The sequence below is a fragment of the Lonchura striata genome, chromosome 10 (genome assembly GCF_050655825.1).
Source record: "Lonchura striata isolate lonStrDom1 chromosome 10, ASM5065582v1, whole genome shotgun sequence".
Taxonomy (NCBI): domain Eukaryota; kingdom Metazoa; phylum Chordata; class Aves; order Passeriformes; family Estrildidae; genus Lonchura; species Lonchura striata.
In genome coordinates this window covers 4,542,886-4,569,108 of record NC_140712.1, presented here as the reverse complement: position 1 = coordinate 4,569,108, position 26,223 = coordinate 4,542,886, and the positions used below count along the sequence as shown (strand labels likewise).

The window sequence follows — 26,223 nt, the reverse complement described above, 5'->3', positions numbered from 1 at the left end:
TTCATTTTTGTTAATGGGATTTCCTTTCTATTTAAGACCATCCTTTTATATTTTTCTAGTAATGGTGACACTGGAGTAGTGTTGCTGGCTGCCTGTATTATCTTTTTTTTTTTTTTTTTTTTTGAACTCATGAAAGAAATTATATCCTTTCTTTAATGATTTTTGCTAGCTTGCAATATAAGTTTGGGGGTTGTTGTCAGCAGTGATTTATAATTGTCTGTGATGAATAGCAGGGATTTATGATTTGTTTGCATCTTTTATCTATGAGCATAATAAGCTGCTAAAAAAACTTGTTTAAATTAAAAAAAAATATTCAAATACTAATACCAATGAGAATGGAATTTTGGCTTGATGCTTCTTTGAATGCACATGGTGAGTGAAAGCAAATGAAGAGAATGGAAATAACTACATGTATGTCTGGAATACTCACTACTTTGGGATCTGGAGGATAGAAATTCCTTTTCATTGTATTTCTGTCTTTAATCCAGTTGAAATGCAAAAGTGCAGAGTACTAGTAGATTTTTTTTAAATAGACCTTTTCTGAAGTTCACAAGAAGATACAAGATACTTTTTTCAAAATTTTAGCTTATGGAAGACAAGTCCAAACTGCTGTGATAGCCACTATTTTTTTTCATGAGTGCATGGTTGCAGATGTTTTTATTCTGAAGGGTTGTATTTTGGCCATCACTGAACTGGGAACAAGATGCCTAGTATGTATCCAGAGGCTGTCAAAAAGCACAGGAGAATATCTAGACACTAGGAGAAAGAGTTTTTTATTGGTTAAAAAAATATTCCACTTTAAATACAATTATTTTGTCTGTTTTAACATTAGTGTAATTAAGTCTAATAAAGTGTAATTAAGTTTGTCCCACAAAATGGTTGTTCTGGGGTGTTATTTCTAGGTTTTTTTTTACTAAAACTTTTATTCAGCTGTAACCACAAGTGTCTAAGAGTACCTTGAGGATGTCTGAACAGAGAAATAACAACTATCAAACCATACCTTGGTACAAAATACTACCAGAAAGCCTTGGTGCTGAGGGTATCCTCAGTCCCAGCAGTACAGCCACAGCAGCACAATCTGCACAGTACAGGTACAAACTGTGTACCTGTACAATTAGGTACAATTACTCTGCCAAAACATTGCATCAGAACTACCAGGTCAGAGCTGGTTCTGCTTCCGTGTCAGGCTGTATTGTTCAGTGGATCCCTTGATTTTATTCTTTCCAGATGTTTTTTGTCTCTTGATCCACTTGGTATTAGAGCTCTCCACAAGAACTGCCCATATCCTACCCTTTTTCCTCAGGTAAATTTATCACTCCTTCAGGAATTGTGTCTCATTTGGGACTGAAGAGTCTGGGTTGACACTCAGTGCACTGACAGTAAATAAGCCATCTTAGTTGTTCTCATTACTCCTTACTTTCAGTTTTTCCAACAGCCTTCTCCCAACACCCTTCTGTCAGCCCTCTCTCCTTTCTGCTTCCTTGGCAGAATACAGTACTTATGCTACTCCTTTTCTCACCAAAGGGCCTGCTTCTGTGTGTAGATGTTGCATGCAGGAAATAACTGGGTTATGTCAGTACACAGCAATCTTGTGACTGGGGAGCTGTTCTGGTAAATGCTTGAGGTTAACTCGGTGAAGGCCTCAGAAGATTCCAAACAAAAGTGATTGCTAGAGCTGTTAATTGCTTTGAATACAGTATCCATTCCCTCATCTTGGTGAATCCTTCCCCAGTACCCCAAAAGGCCACAGAATACAGTGCTGGTGGTATAAACCTGACACTCCTCAGACTGAGCACCCGTGGACAGTGTTTTCTGATAAGTACGATTGCAAATTTGGCATATATGATTCTGGTAACATTGGATACAGGAGAGAATTGCCCAGATATATGCCCTTTTCTTAGATAAAAACTACTATTCAGTGTCTGCCTCAGTGGGGCAGGACTTGGGTGAGTTTGGCTCCAGATTTAAATGTTGTGACTTACTCTTGGATCTGTATTTCCTCAGTTGTCTATGTGCTTCCTGTCTTTCTACAAAGCCAAAACCAGGAGTTCCAAAACAGAAAACCACAGGAAAAGCTGCTCTGGTAATGTTTGTCTTGAGCGGAAACAAATAGCAACAGAGATTTCCTGCAAAATAATTTTCATGTGGCAAATGTAGCCTGGATTCTAGACCAAATAGTCTGGCTAAATCTCTCAAATTTGAGTTTGGATTATATCTGTTATAGCTTTTTCTTTTTTAAAAAACATGTGTCTTTCGGTTAACCATCTGCAGGGTTTTTTAATCCCATTCATTTTTGACAAATACAATTACCCTTTACTAGAATATTTGATTTGGTTCTTGAAAAGTGATTAATAGACTTGTCATACAGTTAAGAATTCAAGAATTAGAAGGTTTTGAAGAAAGCTTATGTGCAAAGAGCTAGTGTGACTGATGTAACTTTTAGCTAATACCTCTAAGTATGTTAAGCAGTTCATGGTATACACCAAAAGAAAATTTCCGGTCCAAAGAATTTAGGCTGGAATGCATTCTGTTGAAATTCAAACATTGCAATGATTTGCTCTCCATCATTATCTGCTGCTTTCCCAATAACACTAGATGGAAAATGGAAGGAAGGGATTTCTCACTCACAACATACCTTCCATCTGTGGGCTATACTGAACTTGCCACTGCAACGTTAAGCCTCAGTTATATATCTAACGACTGGGGAGAGGAATCAGCTTGCAGTGAGATGGACATTCAAACTGAAGATAAAATGGTAAGAAATAAGAAGAGCATGTTTGGATAAGAATTACAACAGTGGTTACTGGTGGCATTGAGGGTTGTGTGTAGACTGTAGCTGTAAGTACAGAACCATTCACTGGGCTTGTTCCTGCCTGTTTTCCTTGAAAAAAGAAATGGAACAAGACAATAAAAGTTTCTCAATATTCCCATGACTGAAATTATATGACATCAGCATTAAGCTTCAGCTATGAGGGGTTCTGTCTTTGAAGAGGTTTCTATTACAGTGTAAATGGAGGGAGGGAAGTGGTCCACGACTACTGTACATGGAAAGAAGGAAGTTTAGGAGCTACTGAAGAAATGTAGTTTCATAGTTGCAGTTAATACAATGGAAATGTGTAAGCCAGGCTACAGTGTCCCAATAAATTAGTTAGAAAGTCAGGAAAAAGGCTACAGTGTGATTGATAGGTGAGAAAACTGGCTGGGCCTCTGAAATGTTGTACTGAAAGTAAACACAACTTAAGATACTAATGTGCTGTATAACTGCTATTTAGCATCACCTAGTATCACCTAGTAAATCTTGGTGATCACAAAATCTTTACTGGACACTTCTTAAGTCCTCATTGTATGTATATATTTGGTTCTCCAAAGGAATGAAGTATGACATGGAAGTATATCCATTTATGTAATAACATAAAGAAAACATCTATATAAATGGAAGTAAGTTACACTGTTTGCAGCTGAATTGTGTTTTATTGTGTCATTATCTTTGGTTATATCTCTTACCCATTAAGCATTTAATCTCTACAACAGTACTCAAAATTCTACTTTTCCTCTTCAGCATACCTGCCAATCCCTGTAGCAGTTCTCCAGCCAGTAGGTATCCACAAGGATGCTGATAGGCCAAGGATTGTGTGCACGTGGATTGATCAGCTTCCTGCCACAGTTAAGTAATTCCTGCTTTTCTATTCATAAGGACTCTAGTTTGACTTTTTCTCTTCTACACAACTACCAACTTGCCTGGGTATATTCACAAGTCAGATTACAGATTTCCAGCTAGAAATCAATGCTGACATTCACTGAATTGTATATTGTTGCTTTTTCATAGTGAAGAGTTCTTGCTAAAATGCAGTTCAATAACAGCAAAAAAAAAGTAAGGTCATGTATTAATGTTGTCATATAGTCAACTGGTGTTAGATGAGATAGTTAACTGAAGTAAATAAGATCTTTCCTACTGAATCAGAAACTGTGGATAAGCTTCCCTGCATATCCACAGCTTGTACCTTTTTCCATTTTGAGAGGGGAACACAAATGGTCAATGTGCAAGAGGAATGGAGCACCATCTAATGCTTAAAGAATAATGCTGGAGAATGAGACATTGTTAGCAGTTAAAACAGCCTATGTAATTGTTTGGCTGACTTCCTTGCATAGAAGGAAAGAGTATATTCTGGAAATGTAATGCTGTGATGTTCTTCATAGACCTTGTGGTGACTGAGAGGCAGGGAGATGTAGAATGACATGTCAGACTGTGTCAGAAACAGTCATTTGAAAAAATATTTTGCCTGTTTAGTGGTTAAAGAAAAGCTTAGGAAAGTTTTTTTGCATTCTCCACCTCCAAATAATTTAAATAATAGTAGGCCAAAGCCATTCGGCCTTCGAAATAATGTGTGATAGAATATGCAAGTACTGTACATAGGCTATAGCAGGGTGACAGTACTTACCTTGGCAGTGACAGTCATAGATAACATTTTGCAGGTTTGTTAAAATGGAGTAAAAGTAACAGTTCAGCCCACATCTCCGCAGCTTTGGGCTGACACTGTGTGGGAGAGGAATGGAGAGGGACAGTTGTCTGTTGATGTTCTCTGTGAGCTATGAAAAACTCTGGGGTTCATCTGTAGTGGAATCCTATTTGTCAGAAGATATCAGACAAGAGACAGTCATTTTTGCTTTCTGTGATGCCCAAAAAGTAGGCTGGAAATAAATCTCCATAGACCGATGTCTATAAAGCAGGTAATTGTTTATTGCAGTACTGGTGGTGAGGGGGATAGCTCCACCTAAGTCACCCACCCTTGCCAAATGCTGTGGTATATTTATACAGTAAGTATTTCTTAGTGTTACTGTGTCACTAAAACATCATCACATACATGTGGGAACTAATTTATATAGTATGATCTCATGGTTATTAGACTTCACACTGTGCTTGCTCCTCCCCAGTTTGGGGGTTGTCAGGGGTCTTTGGTGAAGGCTTCCAAGGTCTTCTTCCCATCTGAACTTTTCAATTTTGTCTTCGGAGCATGCACAGTTACAGTGTTCCTTGGTCTGTCTGGTCTTAACTGGCTTAAATTATTTGTTTTATGGCTAATTGGCATTACATTTGCCAATTTCTCATTAGTACTATACTTACCTATCTCTAAAGCTATCCACTTGGTAAGGTTTTTTCTACTTTTTTTTTTCTATCAGCATTAAGCAGCTAGTTAACTTTATATAAGCCATTGCATTGTATAGAAAGTTATTTATATCAGGTTATATAGATGTACAATTTATGATTGAGGTTATACAGGTATAAGAAGCTATGATTCAGGTTATATAGATATATAAAAGTAATGATTTAGGTTATATTGACATCAGTTATATAAATATATCAGGTTATATTGATATCTTGCAACTCAAGCTAGATAAGCATCTTGTAACTTTGATCTCAAAGTTACATAGGCATCATCTGTTTTGTGGAAAGAAGCAGTGTATGCTCTCATCTACTCTAATTTTGGAGCCATGATCTCACTTTAATCAAAAGCACAATACAGATATGCTGCTTTATTTATCCATGTTTCCTGCACTTCTGTAAACATGACAGCATGAACCTGGCACAGATACATAAGCTGTACAAATACTCAAGCTGTATTCCCTCTGCCTCCATATTGATGATGGATTTTCTTTTTCTTGCATATTTACCTGTTTTCAAGAATAAATGCGGGCTTATTCAAGAACCATGAATGCTCATATTCATTATAAGATAAAGTCACTACAATTATTACAAGCTAGACCAGTCTCAACTTTTTGAGAGTAAATATATTTTTATTTTTTATGTGAAGTTATCGGCCTTGTAAGCAAAAAATGTTATAACTAAGATACTAGTTAACTTTTAGAAGAGAAAACCACAGCAGAATAAAAAGGAATTTCAAGTATTTTCATGTTAGACAAGTTTTGTGGTCCTTTTAGGAGTATAAAGACTGTCTCACTGTGTGTAACATTGGTTTGCCTGTTGCAATATGCTTAGTAGTTATGTGCACAGCAGAAGCTTCATTGGCCCTGGCCTCTGGGCAGGAGTGAAATCTTGTCTTGTGATACACTACTTTTATTTCTTTTCTAGACATTTGTTAACAACAGAATGTCATCTATGCATCCTGGACATGAAAACATGAAAAGAAAAAGCAGGTAAAAGTATTGTTTTCATTTAATGCACCACAACAACTTAGAGATAAGTTGCTGTTATTTGCCAGTCCACATCTAGATCTGTTTGCGAAAAAGTGCATACATGAAATAAGGAACTTATTTCCCAACAAGGGGAACTGTATGCTTTCGTGAATCAGCTGTGAAATTAGGGGATTCTCCTGTTATGAGAGTAGTAAGGAAGCTAAACAAAAAATTTAAAATAGAAGTACTGACAGCAAAAGTTTTGAGGATTTGAGATCCTGTGATTCTTTGGTTTGCTGCAGGATGTACTCACTGATAGCCAGCAGGTGCTTGGCGCACAGAGAACAAGGCCACACTTCACTATACTGAAGAGATAATGTAACAGATCAGGGATCAGTGCTGGGGCACTTCAACTCTTCGAAAGGACTAAGATAAGAAAGCAGCGGCTTCTAAAGGTAATCAGTGTTTCCCCTGCGTAACTCGTGCTCTGACAAATGACACTTGCCAACAAAAAGCATGATGATTACTTTGTATTTGGGGAAGAAGAGACTGAGCAGTACATACGGAAGAAACATTATTGACTTGTTATTAAAGCAGGATCAAACCTTCTTACTGTCCACATTTACTAAAAGAATCCTAAAAGAAAAATTTCTAGCCTTAATTTGCAATGTGTAATCTTTCAGTAGATCCCACTTATGTCATGTGAGTTGAGTGGGGAGGGAACTTCCACACCTCATTTTCTGTAACAAATCACTCATGTTTTCCTGCTAGCAGAGCACTGGCTATCTCCTCACTTGGCACATTTCTTGCCAGTAGGTGACAGACATAGGGAAGGACTTGAAGAATGCTGCAGTTCCTTGTGCCAACATCCAAGTAGAACCCGTGGGCAACCATAAAAATACTTAGGTGCATTATATCCTGTATATGCTTTACCATAGAATGAAAATATTTTCTAATGAGACAGTTACTTTTTCATGAGAAATTCATCAAGGCATTTAGAAATGAAGACAGAGTGAGAAGCTCTGGAAAATTTAGGAATTCTGGGTAAATGGAACTTCCAAACTGTCAAAATTCAGCCAGATGCTATAAAAACTAATAAAAACACCATAGAACATATCAGCTTTAACAACTATTTTGACAGCAAACCTTCCTTGCTGTATTTAAGGATGAGAATGAAAGGCTGTATAGTCATTAAACATGGAACAGTCTCCTCCCATTTTTGGATGAATGTGCCACATCAGACTGTTTTCTGTATTACTACCAGAGCATTAGGCATGTTTAAAGGAAACATACATATACTGTGCTCCAAACACTCGGATAAATGAACTTACCTCTACCTCCATGTGGCAGCCTGTTGTCCTCACAGTCAAGCTTCGTGTGTTAGAAGTTCCTTATTATTATTCCTTATTATTAACACCAGAAGTTCCATAGAGCCCTGTCATGGTTTGACACTGGCACAATGCCAGTGCCCTTATGAAAATGTAATTTTTTCCTTGAATGCTGTGAAGTGGAATTGAGAACAGGGTAAAGCCACTCTTTGTCCCCCCTTTTAACTCTCACTCTTTTGCCACTCTTTTAACCCCTCTGTGTTCTCAAAGGCGTGTTCACCTTCAATTAATTAATATCTAAATTAACCTCTTCCTTCCGGAAAAATTATTTTTCCGTGTCAAACCACAACAAGCCCAAAACGTGCTAGGCGTTTCAGTGGGAATTTTTTTTTTTTTTTTTTTTTTTTTGTCTGTCGTCATTCACAAGCCTAATCCCTGTAAAATACAGCTTTTTACCTACTAATGTGCCTGCATTTTCCATATATTTTCGCACTCCGGTTGCTGCTGCGATGCCGAGCAGGGATAGTATTCAGACCAGGAAGCTACATAAGACTACAGGAGAAGGGTTTTAATCTGATCATAGACCAAGATATGATGTGGAAAACTGTATTTGAGTGGGTCAGAGAAGTGCTGAGCCCGGCAGCACGAGAGCCCGGGACGGTGCATGCGGAGCGCCTGCCCACGTCAGCAGCGGCGATTTCCTGGCGCAGGGCCGCCCCGAGCCGCGGCGTGCCGGGCTCGGTGCCGGCTCGGGGCCGCCGCTGCCCGGGCCCGCGGGGCGGGGCGGGCCCGCACTACAAGTCCCGAGAGGCGGCGGGCGCGGCTCGAGCCGTCCCCGCTCCCTGCGCGGCCCCGGGCTGCGCCCGCGGCGGGCGAGGCGATGCCGGCGGCGGGCTCGGAGGGGGAGGAGGGTCTGGCTGGGGAGCAGCCCGGCCCCGGAACCCCCAAACTCTGCGGGTACCTGCAGAAGCTGTCGGGCAAGGGGCCCCTGCGCGGCTTCCGCAGCCGCTGGTTCGTGTTCGACCCCCGCCGCTGCTACCTCTACTACTTCAAGGGGCCGCAGGAGCCGGTGCCCCTCGGGCACCTGGACATCGCCTCCGCCTGCTTCAGCTACCACCAGCCCGAGGCCGGCGCTGGGGACGAGCCCGCCGCCTTTGAGGTGCACAGCCCCGGCGGAGCCGTCACCGTTCTCAAGGTAGGCCCGCGGCCCATCGCCGCTCCTGCCCCGGCCCCGGCCCCGGCCCCGGCCCCGGCCCCGGCCCCGGCCCCGGCCCCGGCCGTGCCCTCCGCTCGCGGGACCGCCGCGGCCGGCGGGACTCCGCCGCGTCCGGGCGGGCTGCGCTGGGAAGGAAGCTGCTGCTTCGCAAACGCCGGGGAGATCGGCGGGACCAGGCTGGCCGTAGTTCTGTTAGTTGCGTCTTTCTCCTTTACGATTTCGTGTTTACCGTGCTCCTCTGAGTGGGAGGAAATGCTTCTGCCGAGCATGGGCTGAGTGGGTTCTCTGGAATCGTCTGGGCAGAAAAAATTTCCGAAGAAATCTGATGGTTTGGGGTTTTGGAAGTTTAGAGGGAGTGATCGGGTTTCACTTTTGGAGTGTTTGTTTTGAAAAGACGATGCGTGGCAGGAGTCTGCGGCTAGGCTGCTTTGGGAGGAAGGAAGAGGAGGGAGAATTGTTTCCTCATAGTGATAAGCAGAGGCTGCTTATCGCATTGTTCAAGGACTCGGATTTTCATAGGACGAGAGGTTTGGATTATTTAAGATATCTTTCCTCTATTGTCATGCCTACGAAAAAAAAAAAGCCAAACAGGGAAACCATTTTGACTAAGTAAAGAAGAAATAAATTATTCTGAGCACCCATAATTTTTGAATTTTGTTAAGGCAGATTTGTGTCCTTCAAGGAACGTTCTTCTTCATAAAATGTAACTTTTCATGTGAACTGTGTACTTTCCGAGAAACATTCTTAGTATTAGAACATAATCCATTAAGTATTAAGCAGTAGAACTTCCTATTGAATACTGGAAAATGCCTCTTACAGACTTACTTAACAGTGAAGATTTGAGCAGTTGTAATACCTGCTGGGACTGTGGAGCATGATTGTATCAAGCTCTTTAGCATTCTGTCTTGATAAGTATAAATGTCAAAATACAGACTCATTAACATGCTTTACTAGAGATTAATACATTTATTTACCTAGGAGACTAATACAATAATAACTTTGACCATGTTTGCTTAGGTTAGAGCAGTGTAGTCAGTTCCATGTAAAAACTACCTTTGTATAGTTGTAAAAGATTCTACTGCTTTCAGTGAATCTGCTTTTATAGCCCAAGTGTTTGTGTTATGAACATTAAAACTGCAGGCTTGGTTTAAGCTTTGCTTTCAATAATTTGAGGATGTATTGGTTTAATTAGCATCGAGTGATTTGTGATTTCACATAGAGATCTTCAGAAAAATGTTGTGTTGAGGGTGCTTTTTGAATAGGAGGGGTTTTATTGAGAAACACAGGATTTGTGATAAAGATTGCAGTGTGAAATGCTATGTGCTGTGTTTGACTGTCAGACAGTACTTTGGCAGCAGCCTTGGGTGTCTTCTGCAGTCATGAAGACACAAATTGTCCTCCACATGATGTACAAATGTAGGGCATGGGGGATTTCTTTTTCATATTTTCTTTTTTCATATTTTTTGGTCTGTGATGTTGCTACTCTGCCCATATTTTATGTGTTAATTTTTTTCTGGTGCTCTCTAGGAAAGAACGTGTATAGATTGGAACTTTGTTTAGGTTAATCCTTATGGGGATTAAGAAATGGAGCCAGTTAAGAAAGTCAAATTAATTTCTGCAATTAGCAGAAAAAGATCATTTTGTGTTGTGATGTCCTAAAGCAGCCAAGTGATTGTCCGTAAAAATGTTACGTTGTAGGTATTTGAATAGTAAAGAAGGAGTTAACAAAAATCTTAAGGGCTATTGCAAAACCAACGAGTGTTTTGTGGCCATGTCATTCACCGAGGAATAAAAGGTTTTTGCAGCTGAAATTAATTTTCTTCTGTCCAACATGATAGTTCTTTAAGAACTTTAAAAGCATCCTTCAGCTAACTTAGGGAGAATTGCAAATTAATTCAAGATGGTAAATGAAAAAACTCAAACAACCCAACTCCTCTCCCTCCCCCTCCAATCCAGCCCCTGTTAAAAACAAATGTAATTTTCTATCAAGAAAACATTATATGCAGAGCACGAGGAATAAAGTCAAATGTATTCTTCAGCCTGTAATTCACATGTTTTGTTTTCCTCAATTTGCTGCTTGTTCAAAATTTCCACATCTTGTGATGTGGCCTTTTCCGTTCAGTGTTATAGACGGAGAAGAACAATAAAAAATAAGTTACTGGAATTCCAGATTGAAATGATGATTATCTTGAGGAATGCATTATTTCTTATCGTGCCTGAGTTTCTTTTTGCCTGAGTTTCTTGTTAGTGTAATGATTGCATCATCTTGACTGCTCAGCCTTTTGTCAGGTGATGGGAGCTGAGAACTCTGTGATGTACTCTAGCTTTGTTTCCCAGATAAGAATTTTGGAAAAAATATACTGCGGCCTTTACAGTAAATAAAGCAAAATGTTCATATTTTAGAGCTATAGATAACCAGCCGGTCACTTGTGTAGTTGTGGTTTTTTTGTACATTTCCAAAAGCTGCAATAGAGCAGAAGAAGCTAAGTGTATGTAAAAATCTTTTAAATTTAAATGTATATAACAGATACCATCCCTTTAGGTAAAGGAGCACAGAAAATTGTGTACTTTATGAATTATGGATAAATTATGTTTGAGGATATTTTCATGGAAAGGCATGCAAATACTGATCCTGCAAATACATGCTGTAACAGAATGGTGCTAATACTATCAAATGAACATTTGGCCATGTTTGCACAGCAAGGCCTTGCATTAAGGGGGGAGATAATTAACATTAACATAATTAACATTAAGATAAAGAACAAAGGCAGCATTTCTCATTTATTTTTAAAACAGTGTCTTGCAGAGATACATTTTGCTTGCTTTGGAAACAAAGGAACTCTGGCCAGTGATGCTGGACTGTGTGTCTGGTCACTTATGTGTGGGTAACTTCTCTGTGAGTAGTGGTCAAATGGGAGGGAAATTGCACAGAGCTGTGAAAGAAAAAAAAAATTCTGGGGTATTGGCCAAGTGTAAACATTCCAGATGCTGCAGATTGCAGGGCCCTGATGCTTGAAAGTATTGGACACCAAACTTGCTGAACTGAGAGTGGCTTAGGAGTGGATGCTGTAATTTGTCAGTGATCTTGAAGGATGCAGCAGTGATCAGTGATCAGTGGTGTTGAGCTTGAACAGTTTTGCTGCAGGGCCTGACACAGCAGAGGAGGGAGCTCAGCACTGAGGGTGGTTTGTTGTCTGAGCTGATGGTTTTTGCTCAAAACTTTGCTGGTTAGTGGTTACAGTGCTTTAATTAAAAGTTGGGCTGCCCTCCAGAAGAAGCAATCTGGCTCCAGATTTGCTGTTTGAGCATAGCAGAAATAGTAAATCTTAAGAAATGCAAACTTTTTGGTAATGTTCCCTTTTTACAGAGTAGCTTGAGGGAGAGTTTGTGTTCAGAAATGTAGCAAGAATTTTCATGAGATTTCTCAAAATGTGAGGTCTGCTTGTTGCATTTCTTTGGCCTCTTCCTTTTGAAGTATTTAATGTTGACATAAGTGTTCCACCAGCATGTCCAGATTGAGGATGGCAATGCATGGATGTTTTCCTCAAATAATTCTTCTGTTTGTGTCATGTCTGCATCAGGAGGGGACAGTTCTACATCATTCTTAGTGGAAGAATTTAGGGGAATATTTAAAATTAAATTATAGAAGTTTTCGTTGTTTAAGTTGAGAACTACATGGTACTGTATGGCTCTTCACTTAAGAGTGTCTTTTACTCCTACTGTTGCCTGTAAGTTTGCAGCAGTACACTTACAGTAATTCCTTACTTCACACCAGTTCAGGTGATATTCATAGTAGTTTTTCTTCTCACAGAAATACATCCATTAAAATGTGACTGCCTGGCTCTGCAGTAAGAAAGCACCTTGGCAATCTTAGTAGCTATAAGGATTTTTTTGTGAAATTGATTGCTACTCTGCTTAATTCAATGTTTTAGCTCTCATGGTGGGCGGTAGCCAAATACTAGTAAAAGTCATGAGAAATGGGGAAGCATGGAAGTGTTCCTTTCTTTGACACACAAAGTGAATTTAAAAATATGTTTCCAAATTTGTGCTCCTTATGACTGGGGAAGAGGAAGACTTAAATATCCTATGTGTGGTTCGTGGTTTTATTTTGATTTTTTTGTTTTTTAATAAAAGTCTATTTCAAACAACAGCTTCAGGGATTAATTTTGTTTAAACAAAACAAATTTTTTCAGAGATTTTTAGGATACTCTTTTAGTTGTAAATAACTGAGATGCCTGTAATAAACTCAGCCAAAACTGTTCAAAGGGAGATGAAGACTCCTGAAGAGGAGGACCTTGTATGGGCGGAAAGGAAGGCAAGGTAACAGTAGGCTGGGAGCAGCAGGAGGGCACGGAGTAGTTCTCGGGCAAATTACTTAAAGCAGGGGCGTGAGAAGCTTGTCCTGCTTTGCCCTGCTGCTTTCTGCTGAGGGGTGGTCACTGCTTCACTTGTTACAGACTGCCTGGCCCTGTGTGTAACAACATTCATTGCCTGGGAGCTGAGGGTGCGTCCGTGCAGCTCAGTAGAGAACAAGAGGGGCTGGGAATTGAAAAGCAGCAAGAAACAGCTCCAATAACATTGATTCACTGTTCTCTGAAGGTGATTGGAGAGATGGTAGTGGGACAAATTGTGAGAGAGTTTCATGAAGTTCAAGAAGTCGTGGGCAGAAGCTAATTGTAGGTATAACTTAGATTTTCTGAGATGGATTGCCTCATTAGCTGTGTTGTGGTAGCAAAGAGAACCACGTAAGTACTGCATCCTGTGTTGGTGGAAGCTCTTTGAATTCTTGGTGGTTTTTTGCTAGAGAACAGTAAAACATTGCCTTACATGGCCTGTGAGCAAGTGTCTCTAAAGGAAGTATAAGCTCTCAAATTTACCAGAAGTGAAGACTTGCCACTGGGTAAAGCTCCAAAGGAAGTACTTCAGTGCTACAAACAGAAGGGGAGATGTTTAGTCCTGGCAAGAAGTGACTGTAGTCTGTAGACATAAAAACCTGCTCCTTTGGTGGTCATTCCCAAATTGCCAGAGGTGGCTGTGTGGATTGGCATTTCCCAAAGTCCAGTTCTTTGACCTGAACTGTTCTTTACCCTATGTATTTTTTTTAATGAGAGAAATAGTTTTCTCTGGTTTCCTGTGAGTAAGCAAGAAAAACTATATGAAGCTGATTTCCATTTCAGATTAGAAGTATCTTGGTTACATATCTTTCTTACCAACTGACTCTGCAGTGTCCTCATGTGTCACTTGTTTGTTTCACTTCTTGATTTATGAATTTTTATTTGATTTATTTATCTTGTGTCCTGCCATGTGCATAATGTACTGAAAGGAGCCGGAGCAGCAGCTCCAGGAATAACTGAGGTTTTCTGCTTAATCTCCTTGAATGGTGCTTTGGAGCCATTTGCTGTAGGGTGTCATGGATGTTAAAGCTCGTACGGGTACAAAGAGCCAAAAGGTAAAATAAAAATCCATCTCTCTCATGGTAAAACTGAGACTGCAAATTGCTGAACCAGAGAGAGCACCCTAGGAAAGCATCAATTTTTGTTTGCTGTGCTGTTTGTGCTTTGTCTTGTCATTAGCTGCTGTTGGGGCCAAAATATAATAGCCAATAAATCTTCAATTTTACTAGACCAGAAGTGTTCTTATGTGATAAATGTAGACAATTCTGTGCCATTGCTGTGCTTTATGCAGCACTTACTGTGTGCCTTCGTAAGGACATATGTTGTTTGTTGCTCTCCATTCTTTTGCAGCTGTGCCTTGCACAGGTGCCCTCTTAATTTTTGAGGAACAGAACAAAAAACTCTTTGAAATTAGGTTGTCTTTAAATAATAAAGATAGTCATCTTTTCCACTGATAATGCCATCATGCTCTTTGGGAGAAGGTAGGAGAAAGGTTGGCTAAAAGATAAGCACTCCATGTGCTAACAAGCCAAAGGAATTAGGGGAGTATCTTCTCATCAGTGTTAATATTTCTGTTCCTGAACAGTCCATGTTACCAGGTCAGGTGCTTGTCCTAGTCTGGCAGCTGGGGATGTATGTTGAAATAACAGTAACTTTTCCATGAGAGCGTCTTAGTATTTGTATACTGTATTTTGACGTACTTTGAAATGACTTAGAGCTCTGATTCAAGGTATGTTTGAATTCTTCCTCACTTACTGCCCACATTTTTGACTATAGTCTGTAGGTTAGGCATTAATGTTGGATTTTGTTTTTTTCTTGTTTTAAATATGATTTTTCTATAGAAGCTAGTTAGCTCATGGGATCATCAGGAAATAGAGTATGTAGAGTTAGTCATTAAAGTAAGAGGCATTGCAATGCATTATTCACTTGTTGGTTTCAGCTGGCAAGAAAGCAACTTAAAAGAAAATGGGAATCTTCCCGAACATGTATGGGATTTTTTCCAATAATATAGATCTGTAGTTATATGTTCAAACAGTGCTTTGTGTGTAAAATATAAGATGCTGCTGCATTTTCTAAAGTTTGAGTGTAAAACTAAAGAAACTGAATGCATGAGACTACTTCTAATGAAAAATTCTGGCATGAAAATCATGGATGTGCATGTGACCACAAGGTGTACCCTGGTGCATTGTGGCTATTTCTTTAAAATCATACTGATTTTGAGTGGTGGTACCTTGGTGATCTGCTGATTATCTGTGTTGGATTTATTTTTGCACTTGGAATTACTGTGCTCATGTACCAAGAGCATGCAGAGATCTCACCAGTGCTCTGGTTCCTGCAGGCTGCGACTCGGCAGGACATGACCTACTGGCTTCAGGAGCTGCAGCAGAGGAGGTGGGAATACTGCAACAACCTGGACGTGGCGAAACGGGACAGCCGGACTTCCCCCACACCCAGTGACTTTTCCAAAGGTCTTGTTGCCAAAGACAACTCTGGTATGTTGGAAACTTGAGTAAGAACAGCAGGCATGGCTCTCTTCAATGTCAGTTCATCAATACAAGGTGTTGCACTGGGGTAGAGAACAGCCTTAAGAGCTTTTTCACATCTGTTTATCAAGTAACTCTATGTAAACTGTGCATATGCTACAATATTTAACATAAATGTGATTTTATATGTGATTTTGTATCCTTTACAAAATCTGTTGATTTCTTGAAAAACAGATTTTTTGAAAGGAAGTGAAATTGAGTAGTCTCATGATTAGGTTTCATTAAGCTCAGGTAAGTTGTCTTTTAGTGGTTGCAATATCTTGAAAAGTTAGTATGGTAAATATCCAGAAATGTAAACTCCACTTTTTAATGGAACAAGTATATTTTGCATTCTGAATGGCCATGCTTTTTTCCTGAAAAGTTATGGTGTGATGGATCTGACTGTCATAAAAATGCAGTGCCTTCAAAGTTGAAAGACAGCCTGCACTGATAATACATAAGTGAAATTCAGTCTCTGAAATACCTTTAGGCAAGAAAAATGTAATTCTACACTAGTGTCAGAGTTACAGAAATGTCTGTGCATTATACAGAATTATTCTGCATTTTTTACTACATTGCACAGGCACTTGTGAATTGTTTTATTCCTCAGTCCCTACAGAAATGGATTCCTTTCTGATTTCTGTTATCCATAAACAAGACTGAGTAAAACCCAGTTCTGTGCCAGGTTAGGCATTAGTAAGACTCTCCATGTTTAAGCAGTCTTGAGGTCAGACATGTTTCATCAACAGATGTCACATTTGGTTGATGTCACTTTGCTCCTGCTTTAACCCATCAGTGTTGAGCTGTTGTTGTCACACCTTGTCCCCTCCTGAGGTTCCGGTTCTGTTGCAGTGTTGTCCTCTAACCCTTTCTCTCCTTTGGGAGAATGTGCTACTTGTGGCTGTTTGCTCAACACAGTGAGCAAGCATGTGTGCAGAGCTGGTGCAGAGCTGGCCCTGCCAAGTGCTAGTGCAGGGTCTGCAGGCAGCAGCAATCAGCCTCTTCTCCAGATCAGTTTTTTGGCCAGTGTAGTTTCCAGAAGTGGTTTACTGTAGGGACAGATGAGTGGCAGGATTAGATCAAGACAATTGCTGGGAATCCTGGTGGGATGGCTTGAGACCCCTTTTTTTGTCAGCATCCAGTCTGGGTAGCAGCTTGTCAAACCATGTGCTCCAGAGCCATCTGTATTGGTGGGCAAAAATCTAAGTGTTGCAAAAGGGAGCAGGCTTTGGCTCTTTCAGCCCTTTATCTTTCTACCTTCAGCCTCTTGTTCTCTGCTGCACAGGCTCCCTTTTTTTGTTGTGTTTAACTGACCCTGTGCTGAGTAGGTTGAATTCATATGTTGGCCAGAAAGGAGCACTTTTTTTTCATTTCTGCTAGACTGATGAGTGGAATATGTTCAGTGTGCAATCAGGTGATTGCACAACTGGTGGACAGGAGGGAACAAGGCACAGTGACCAAATACAGGAAGGCAGAGTAAAGCAGCAGACAGGCTTGCCCTTTTGGCAGCAGAGTGTTGGATCACATCAACTGCAATATGTAGCTTGGCCACAGAATTTGTTCTCTCAGAGCTTGGGTACAATGGGAAATGAGCCTCTGTTGCTGTAGCGTGTGCAGACGCTGTTCCCTCACACCTGTTTTGTATCTCATCCGGTCATTTCATCACTGATCTGGTATTTTTCTGTAAGTCATTGGGGGCTTCCTGGATGAGCCAGCTGAACCTCTTCATGTGATTTTTTTTTTTTTAATTGTTTTTATATCCAGGACAAGGAATATCAACGTAAAGTGCATGGGCTGAGTAGGCCCATCCCTTTCAGGGATGGCCTGCAGTTAAACTGCATTATGTGGAATTTGGAGCTGCATGTAGAGTATCTCATTTTCTAGGACAAATCACAGTGATAATTCTTACCATCAACTGAATTATTTAAGTAGGGATTCCTTTTGGGGAGAAAGCAAATAGCCAGAATGATTGATGCTTGTTCCTTCTTTTTAATCAAGTACTCCAGGAGTTTCTTCTAGGGTTAGGGGATTCTGTAAGGCTCTGGTTTCATGTTGATGACTAAGATATGTGTCTTGTGGCTTTGTAAAATTTTTCTTGAAGAATTGAATGTGCATGCAGTGTTGTGATTTATACCGGAGCATAGAATTGGTTTATTTTGCTAGTGCTTGAGTACAGATGCTATCACTAATGTTTTAAATGGGGAAGTAATCTGTTTTCAGTCCAAACCCAGAACTGCTTACTTGCTTTGCCTGTCTGTCCTCCTCGGTCCTCTCCACTCCCAGTTCAGAAATCTGGACTAACTGGGGCATACATGGAGCTAGATACTGCTTTGTGGATCAGCTGTGAAAGGTTTCTAAGATCATTCAATGTGTAGTGAAAAATACTTCAAAGTATTTTTCAGAGTGGGATGTGGGAAAATGAATATGAACAATAATTACACTGTAGGATTTGTCGTGGAGGTGCCTTACTACCATGAAGGTAAAATAATTAATTTATTCTTTATACTATGTTGGATTATTATTTTTTTCTTGAAATTGATTGAATGTTAATGTAGTTTCTATAATTTCAGTTCTTAATTTGTGTTAATAAAACATGAAATGCCATGCATTTATAAAATTGTTGTGTTTTGAAATAAGTTCCAAAACAAGATTCTTTTTTTTTTTCACTTGGAGGTTGCACGAGCAGCCACTATCATTAGTTGTGCTTTGTGTGCTATGCAGTCCATGCTTCTAACAAAGCTTCTGGCTGGTGTGGGCAGGGGATGATGTTCAGTGAGCAGCCTCGGTGCCACATTCAGACAATTGGCATGTCTGGGAGGGGAGATGTATTTATTGGGAATTAAGCTCTTGAGCAATTCCTTTACCTGTCCTCTAAAAGGACTTTGCAGAATCAAACAGGTACAAGATGAAACAAGCTGTAAGTGTAAAGGCAGAATGTTAGTGTTCCACCCTGGCTTTGAGTACCCATAAGTTTTTTAAGTTTTTGGTCTGTGTGTTGTGGATTGGGTTTTCTTTTTTTTTTTTTTCCCTTTGGGATGGTTTTTGTGTTTTTTTTTTTTTTGTTTTTTTTTTTTTTTTTTTTTGTTTTGTTTTTTTGGGGGATGTCAGAGTTTGGTTTTGTTTTTAATTATAATTTTGTAGTTAAAACCTACTTATTATCTTCTTCATTAGAAAGTAAATATAATCCTGTCTTTAGTTTTATCTAAGCTATTTTAGCTGAACTGTGCTCAGTTCAAACAGCCACAGTGCAAAAGAACTTGAAATTGCCTTTGGCTGATAAGGCCCTGAAGTATCTGTTCATAAAAATCAAGGCAGTGTAACTTGTACCTCTATTTGAAACATGGCATGATAAATTTCTGTGTCAGATACCATTTTTCAAGGGTTTGAGAGATTCTTAGTGTCAGAGATCTTTATTTCATATTCTTTATCACAGAATGTTCTTTCTACTTCTAATCTTTGATACTTGATAAAAGTAACCCTTTGCTGAGTAATTGGAGGATATGGTTTGCTTAAAGATGGTCTCGCTGCTGGTGCCAAGCAATTGACAGAACAAAGGCTGAAAGACTCAGCAGTGATAAAAGAGGGCATCATAATTTCCTAGGGTTTAAGTAAGAGCCCATCCAATATGTTACTTTCTAATATTAATGTTGAATCAAGTCTGAGAGTGTCAAAAAATCTTTCATCCACTTCAGTACTTTATGAATTGTATCAAGAAGCACCTGAAAATTACATTTGGGTTTGTTTAATTTGCCATTTCAGAGGGCTTGTAGAAGGCTGTGAACTGCTTTCTGCTTCTCTCTAATGCTTTTTGGTATTCAGTGTATTCTGGATTTTTTTCCTCCCTCTGCCTGCTGGAGGGAGAAGGCAGCTCTCCAGACTAATGGAAACACTGAGGTAGCACAGCCAGTTAGGTTGTGCAGTCTGTGTTTGCCAGGGTGGTGTGTTAGAGCCCTGGTGTGCTGGCTGGGTCAGCCTGGCTCCTCTGGCTGTTGTGAGCTGTGGCTCAGGGCTGGGCCGGTTTCTGGAGCTGTTGGGAGCCCGTGGGGTTTGCTGGGGTGTGCAGGACTGTGCTGCAGCTCTGCATGGCCTGACCTGGGGCCCCTCTTGCTCCAGCACACAGGAGATTAGGCTGGGGTAGGTTGAGGAGGAGCTGCATTCAGGAATCCCGACTGGTGCAGGAAGTGTCTGATGTCCTACAGAGCTGTGCCAGCATTCTTGGCTCTGGCAGTGCCCAGCCTGGCCTGGCACAAGACTGCCTCAGGTTTGTGAAGGTCACTGACTTGCAGCAGCAGTGTCACTTTCAGGATGAGTAATTTATGGGATGAAGCACACCCTGAAAGCTGGGTCAGTGTTTTTGTGACACTGTTCTGAACTCAGTTCTGATTGGCTATTTTGTTGGTCACTCCTGAAATAATGCTTTGTAAGCATCACAAAGGTCTGTTATCAGAAGTATGTGGCTGCAGTGAGATCTCACTGAGAAGTTTGCAATTTATAAGGTTCATTTGAACTGAATGTTTTACAAAGTCATGTTGCAATTTTAAGTAAACCCTGAACAACAGCACTGGCAGACTTAGCAGTCTGTGACCTTACATAGTCAATATTCTTTTACTTACTGAAGGTTATGTTTATTTTTTTTCTTTCTCCTCTTTTTTTTTCTTTTTTTTTTTTTTTTAATTTAATATAGATTTCAGCATCCTAAGTCAAAATGCTTCAGCAGAGAGAGCTAGAAATATTCTAGCTGTGGAGACTTCTCCTACAGATCTGGTGGGGGAACAAGCAGCTTCTCAGCCTGCACCAGTCCAAGCAAGTGCCATCAATTTCTCACTTAAACAATGGAGTACTGAGATCAAGTAAGTTGTGAACCTGGGAGAAAGAGTTACCATGAGATTGGTAGTTCCTGACCAAGACTATTTCCTACATCAGTATGTGGTCAGTGGAGCTTCTTAGAATGATGGGAGGTGATGGGGTGGATTTGTTTGTTGTATTGTATCTCTTCAAGTAAACAGTTACTTTATCTGTTGTTTGAAGGTTTAAGAGAACATAATTGTGTAGCATCACTGATATCTGAAAGGGAGACTCAGTCTTGTACAAGTCTTGTACAGCATTTCAAGTGATGGCATTGCTCTCTGAACCCCAGTGTTGTTGAGACTAAGTTGTGTTGTCAGCCACTGCTGCTTTTTCATGGCGCTGTCAATTCCCAGCATTGTAGTAGTCATTGTACTGAGTGCATAGGAACTACTTTTAGTGATGAAAATCAGACCAATACAAATCCTTATTTTTTATTTCTTCTTAAAAGAAGTGAAAACACAGGGCACAGATTTGAAGTGGATGTAGTTCAAATTCCTGAGCAAAAATGTGGCAGACCCATTCTGAACAACATCAAAACCCCTCACTCACAATGAATTTACTCTTCAGTACTAATTGCTTTAAAGAAAGCAGTCGCATTGGTTTTCTGCTCTCCTGTTGGGCTTCTTTCTAAAGAATTTTGTGGTTTGTTTTGCCCACATAGGTAGATTTTCTACTTCTGCTTGAAGCATGTTACAGTGCTAATGCAAAGCAGCTCACAAAGCAGAGCTGTAGCTTTGGTTAACCAGACCACGTCCTTCTTGAGCTGGTAGGAAAATGTTCATACAAATCCCTTTTAAAGCTTTCTGGTTTAGTGCAGAGATCCAAGAGGTTACCAGATGGTGTTGATTTTGACTCTTTTTCTGGCTGTGGGTTTGAGGTTTTTTTCCTAGTGTGGTGGTTGGTTTTCCTCCCTTCTCCAGCAGTTCTGTGCTCTTTGGGACAGGGGGAAGATCTGGCAACCTTTGGAATATGTGTGCCCTATCCAGTGTCTTACTGGATTGTGATTAGTTACAGCCCCAGTGTTAGAGGATGGATCAAAATGTATCTGAAACTGCAGAGAGTTTCCTCTCTTGCTGTAAGCACATTGCTGTTTTATACTTATTAATTTGTATTAAGTTGTATAGATATGTCAGTAAAAGCCTTTGTCCTTCCTCCTGAACACATTTACACACATTTAGTGTCTGACAGAGAAGACATTGCTATAATAGCTGTATTTGTATCTTAGGTAGCAATTGTGATGTAATAAAGGGGTAGGGTTAAAAGAAAAATATGTCTTGGAGTTAAGCAGTGTATATATTTGCAATAATTAAAGTTGAAATGCACTCCTCTACTTCTAAAAATACACTTTCAAATGCTATTTTATATATACAGACACTTAAGCTTGATTTTTTTTTTTTTCCCATTTTCATGCTCTCACCTACTTATTTATGCAGACTATAGATCTGGAAACATACTGAATTACCATAACTTCCACTTATATAACCATAAGAACAAGACTTAAACCCCAGACATTAAAAATAGAGATTCATTAGATCATACAATTGGCTCTTGCGTAAGTTGTCCAATTGTACTTAGGGAAATAAATTTTTCAAATTTATCTATTTAATCTTTCATCGTCTTTTAATCTGGCAGAAAGCAATGAAGGACTGCTGCTTGAGTACCCTGAACAAACCTGTGCAAAAGCTTTACAAAACTCAGCATCAGATATGATTTTTCATGGGCCTAACAGCAGTTCTTCAAAGAAGTTTTTCTGGAAGTCACTTGACTTGTTCTTTGTGGTTTTTTAAGCTTTAGAAGATGGTATTCAGGCTTTTAAATGTTGAGGATGAGTGAGTGCAGATCAGGCACAGAGAATGTGGAGTTTGGAGTTGCCTGGTAAGAGATCAACCACCATTTGGAGAAGTGTAGAGATGCCAGGGGGCAGTTCCCGAGACACTCACTGATACTGGATGTCCAATCCATCATCACCCAATTTGATCTACTTAATTTGTGTGGAAAGTCTGAACAAAGAAATTAGGCTTCTTTCCCCCAGCAGGAATTACGATTATTTCTGGAAGAAAATGAAATCTGTAGTATAAATGAGTCTTTGCTAAGCTTGTAAATTGATTGCTGAAATAGTTTTATTAATAAACATTGGGATTATTTTTAAATCATAAGTATTTATCAGTTCATCAGATTATAAAAGTTGTGCACTGCTTAATGATTGCCTTAGAATTCATGTTGATAAGATGTTAAATCTCTTGCGAAGCTGAAGGACTGGCTTGGATCATCAAATGATCTTGAAAGTGTAATATGGGTTATTTTCTGCTTAAGTTTTGAAGAGAGAATGTGGATGATGGAGTGAAAGCATCTTAGTGAGCTTGCACAGACTGTGGAAAATGCTGAGATACTAAATATATTTCCAATTTTATGCCTGAAATATTAAACTGGTTCATATGGGCTGATTTAGAATGTCCTTATGTAGTTGAACAAAGGCTTTTCAATACTGAGTTATGTTAATATTCGTTGATGTAAGAGTGGACATTTCCTGAGTGCGTGATGGTTGTGGAGAGCTGGGTCAGGTAATCTCATCCTGCTGGGAAATGTATTGTTCTCCTATAGAATTATCTGGCTGGAATTCAGAGGCTACCCCTGAAATGTTCTTGAAGATAGTTGGCCATGTTCCATTGTAGAAAAGAAAAAATGCAAAGGAGTCTTGTCATCAGCATTGCAGCTGCAGCAGGTCTCTTGGATGATCCCAAGTTTTCTGTTAATCCCCAGTATGGACCTATAACGTACATGTGTTTTGACTGCATGCCGTTCAGTTTAACGCTTGGCAGTTACTCTAAAATTCTAAACTGCAATTGATCAATAAAGAGATGCTGCTTATAAATCCTAAGTTTGTTTTGTACTCGCCCACTGCAAAAACAAAGCTAAAACAGGGGGTGCAAAAGACCATGGCATTAAAGTAAAATAATTCTTCTGTTCTTGGAGTTTGGCTGTTGATTCTAAGTGCTATTTGTTAATGTATGTTTTATTTTCTTTGCACTTTTATTTGGTATTGGTTTTGTCTATGTTTTTAGCTTATTTTTAGTTTGTACTGTTTGAACTGTGAAAAGCCCCTTATAAAAATAATGTGAAATGGAGAAATATTTGTCACTTTTTCCTGCTGCCTTTTTCATAGAAATTCCATGTCCTCCTTAAGAAAAGGAAGTAACGAAAATCGCAGGAGTATATTTTATACCACCGAGGAGTGGGAATTGCTGGATCCAACCCCAAAAGACTTGGAGGACTCAATGGCTCTGGAAGAAAAAAGGAAACACTTGGCAGAAGGAAGTAAAGGTAGAAGTGGAGGAAGGAAGGGGATCATATGCCTTACCTTGTTTAGCATAGAGTATCTTGTTATGTCTGTCTCTAGGACATGAATGGAAGCTTATCTTTTTCTTCACAAACCATATCCAGAGCTCTGTAAACTATGTTTAACAAAAATCAATTTCTTAGGATGTGTTTGGGGTCCTCTGCTGTTCCAATACAAGAGAATAAGGACAAAGCCTTGTTATCCACTGGTTTGGGTTTCCTGAGCATGCTACTGGTTTGTTTTGTCAAAGGAGTAGCAAAGTAACAAGGTGAAGGGAAATGCTGATGTCTGTAATTACTCTCTTGAGTGTCACGGAGTCACCCACTGAAGCAGAATTGCCTTTAGACTCTGTGTATGTACCTGTTACCTTGATTTGCTTCTGAAATGGGACAGAAGCAGGGATGGGCATGAGGCAGCAGCTCATCTGTGTATTGTAACTGGTTCTCGGAATTGACCAGTGTCTGGAATAACCTTGTCAAGAAGTTTTTACATCTTTTTAAGAGTACCTTAGGTGACATCCAGGTGATTTAATCTGTTAGAAAATTATCCTGTATGTGGAGGTGAAACCTTACATTTAATCCTCTTACAGGAGCAGTAGGCTGTGATATCAGAGATGGTCTTGCTCTGATTATTTGAAGCAAAGTTTACTTTGCCATAGTTACGTATACCTTTTATTTTCTGTAATGAATTGTAAAATTCTCTTCATGTCTTATATGAAGCATGTTAATTTATGAGCCAAGTCTTTTATCTGGGAGGGGAGAAGATTTTTGAGCTTTTTTTTTCCCACCAAAGGAAGCTACTTGGAAAATGAGGCATGTTTAACACTATTGTATTGAGTGGTTTGAAAGCTGCTCAAAGTCTAATGTTAATGAGTATATGTTTTAAGAAAATCTGAATGCTTTGAAATGCCTTTTTACTAAGTGAACTGAACTAGAAGAAATTGTTTTATGCAGGACTGACTAGTTCAGCTTTTCCATTTGATTTTGGCCGCATTCCATACAAAGCAAGGCGCCCGTTGAAAGATATGATTGGATCAAGCAAAAACCGCAACAGCAGTGACTCTTCCCCAACAGAGTGGTGTTCTGGCAATGGGAGCAGACTGGTCTCTGAGCTGCAACTGAAGTATCAAAGCCAGCAGGAAGAGTTGGAGAAGCTAAAGAAAGATCTTTTGAGCCAAAAGGTAATTAAACCTTCAGGCAAAGGGCGCAAAAGCAAATGGGTCTGGCAGGTGATTGTGAGTTTAACCTTTCTGGCCCTCTCACTGCGTTAAGACCTGATTGGTTGTTATAAAATGATGGTTCTAAACAAACTTTTGTGTACAAAAGTCTTGAAACAAGGACCGTCTTTTACATCTGTTGAAGATAAGAGTCCTGAATAAAACTTCTATTTGCGCACTGTTGATTGACTTGGTTTATCTGTCTTCCTTGTTCTCTGAAGTTAACTTGTTTGGTGTCTGCCAGGATCCTGGATGATAGTCATAGCTTCTTTTATCTTGGGAACTTCTCCTTTCAGATTCTCTTTGTCTTTCAGTACTTTCAGTGCTAGTGCAGGGGATGGCAAATCAACCTGGCTTCTTTCTCTCCTCAGGAAGGGTTTTGTAAGATAGGCTTAATCATGATGTGTGTATATAGTCTGCACTCACATGGTGGTCATACTTGTGTGCCCTCATAACTCATATTTATTCAATACCTTGGTTTTTATCTAAAAACTTCTATGCATTTAAAGAAAAAAATGTTTTCAATCTTGTGAAGACCTGCTACTTCTGCTATTTGTATTTTCCTTTGTGTGAGGTGATCAAAGGGAAACCAAAGAAGGAGTCTGAGCCCCATATTTATACTCATTTTAGGCACTATCTTTCCTATGAGTACATTTGAGCTTCTGAGCCTGCTGCTGTGGAAAACCTCATTGGTCTAGTGCAACACTATATTCATAGCTGCTTCTATTTTAATGAGCAAAAAAACGGTGTCTTAGGCGTCATTTCTGTGGCAAGATTTTCTAAACAGCCTTTCACAGACTTCCTTTTTGACAAAGCAGCATTTGTTTTTTACCTCCTTTTATTTTCTCCACATCCATTAGAGAAGAGAGCTCTTAGTTACCTTTACTTTTTCCATTCTGTAATGATTTCCTGTTAACTTTTTGGGCTTAAGCCACTTCCTGTTCACCCTACAACAGGATGCCATTCTTGCAAGCAAGGCTTTTTTCAGCTTCTGAGTAACTACTGGGCCTCAGCTGTCCACTCCTTTTCCTTAATGTGTTGTAGCAATTTCAGGCAGGATCACTGATCCTTAGCTCAGTGAAGGACACCGAAGCCATCTATGTAGGCCAGTCATTGTAAGGTGTTAGCCTGCTAGAAATCATGTCGTAAAGCGTTTCCTTTTCTCTTTGAAACACCAGCATGAGGTCTTAACCCATTGCAGAAACTTTTATTTTGCTTGATGTTACATTT

At 39.8% G+C, this 26,223-nt stretch overlaps 1 protein-coding gene across 6 annotated transcripts in view; it reads left to right on the top strand.

Annotated features, from left to right (window-relative positions):
• The first annotated feature begins 8,287 nt into the window (after positions 1–8,287).
• The window catches only part of TBC1D2B (TBC1 domain family member 2B), a 31,347-nt gene continuing 13,411 nt past the window's right edge, over positions 8,288–26,223 (top strand). Inside the window, exons 1-5 of one of the 6 annotated variants that reach the window (XM_085588411.1) lie at positions 8,288–8,655; positions 15,409–15,562; positions 20,277–20,442; positions 23,604–23,761; positions 24,731–24,957. In XM_085588411.1, the coding sequence (XP_085444537.1) occupies positions 8,341–8,655; positions 15,409–15,562; positions 20,277–20,442; positions 23,604–23,761; positions 24,731–24,957 (1,020 nt within the window). In that variant the 5' untranslated portion in view covers positions 8,288–8,340. The remainder of the gene's footprint in view (positions 8,656–15,408; positions 15,563–20,276; positions 20,443–23,603; positions 23,762–24,730; positions 24,958–26,223) is intronic. The other 5 variants (XM_021547345.4, XM_021547346.3, XM_021547344.4 and 2 more) reach the window with 5 other exon arrangements.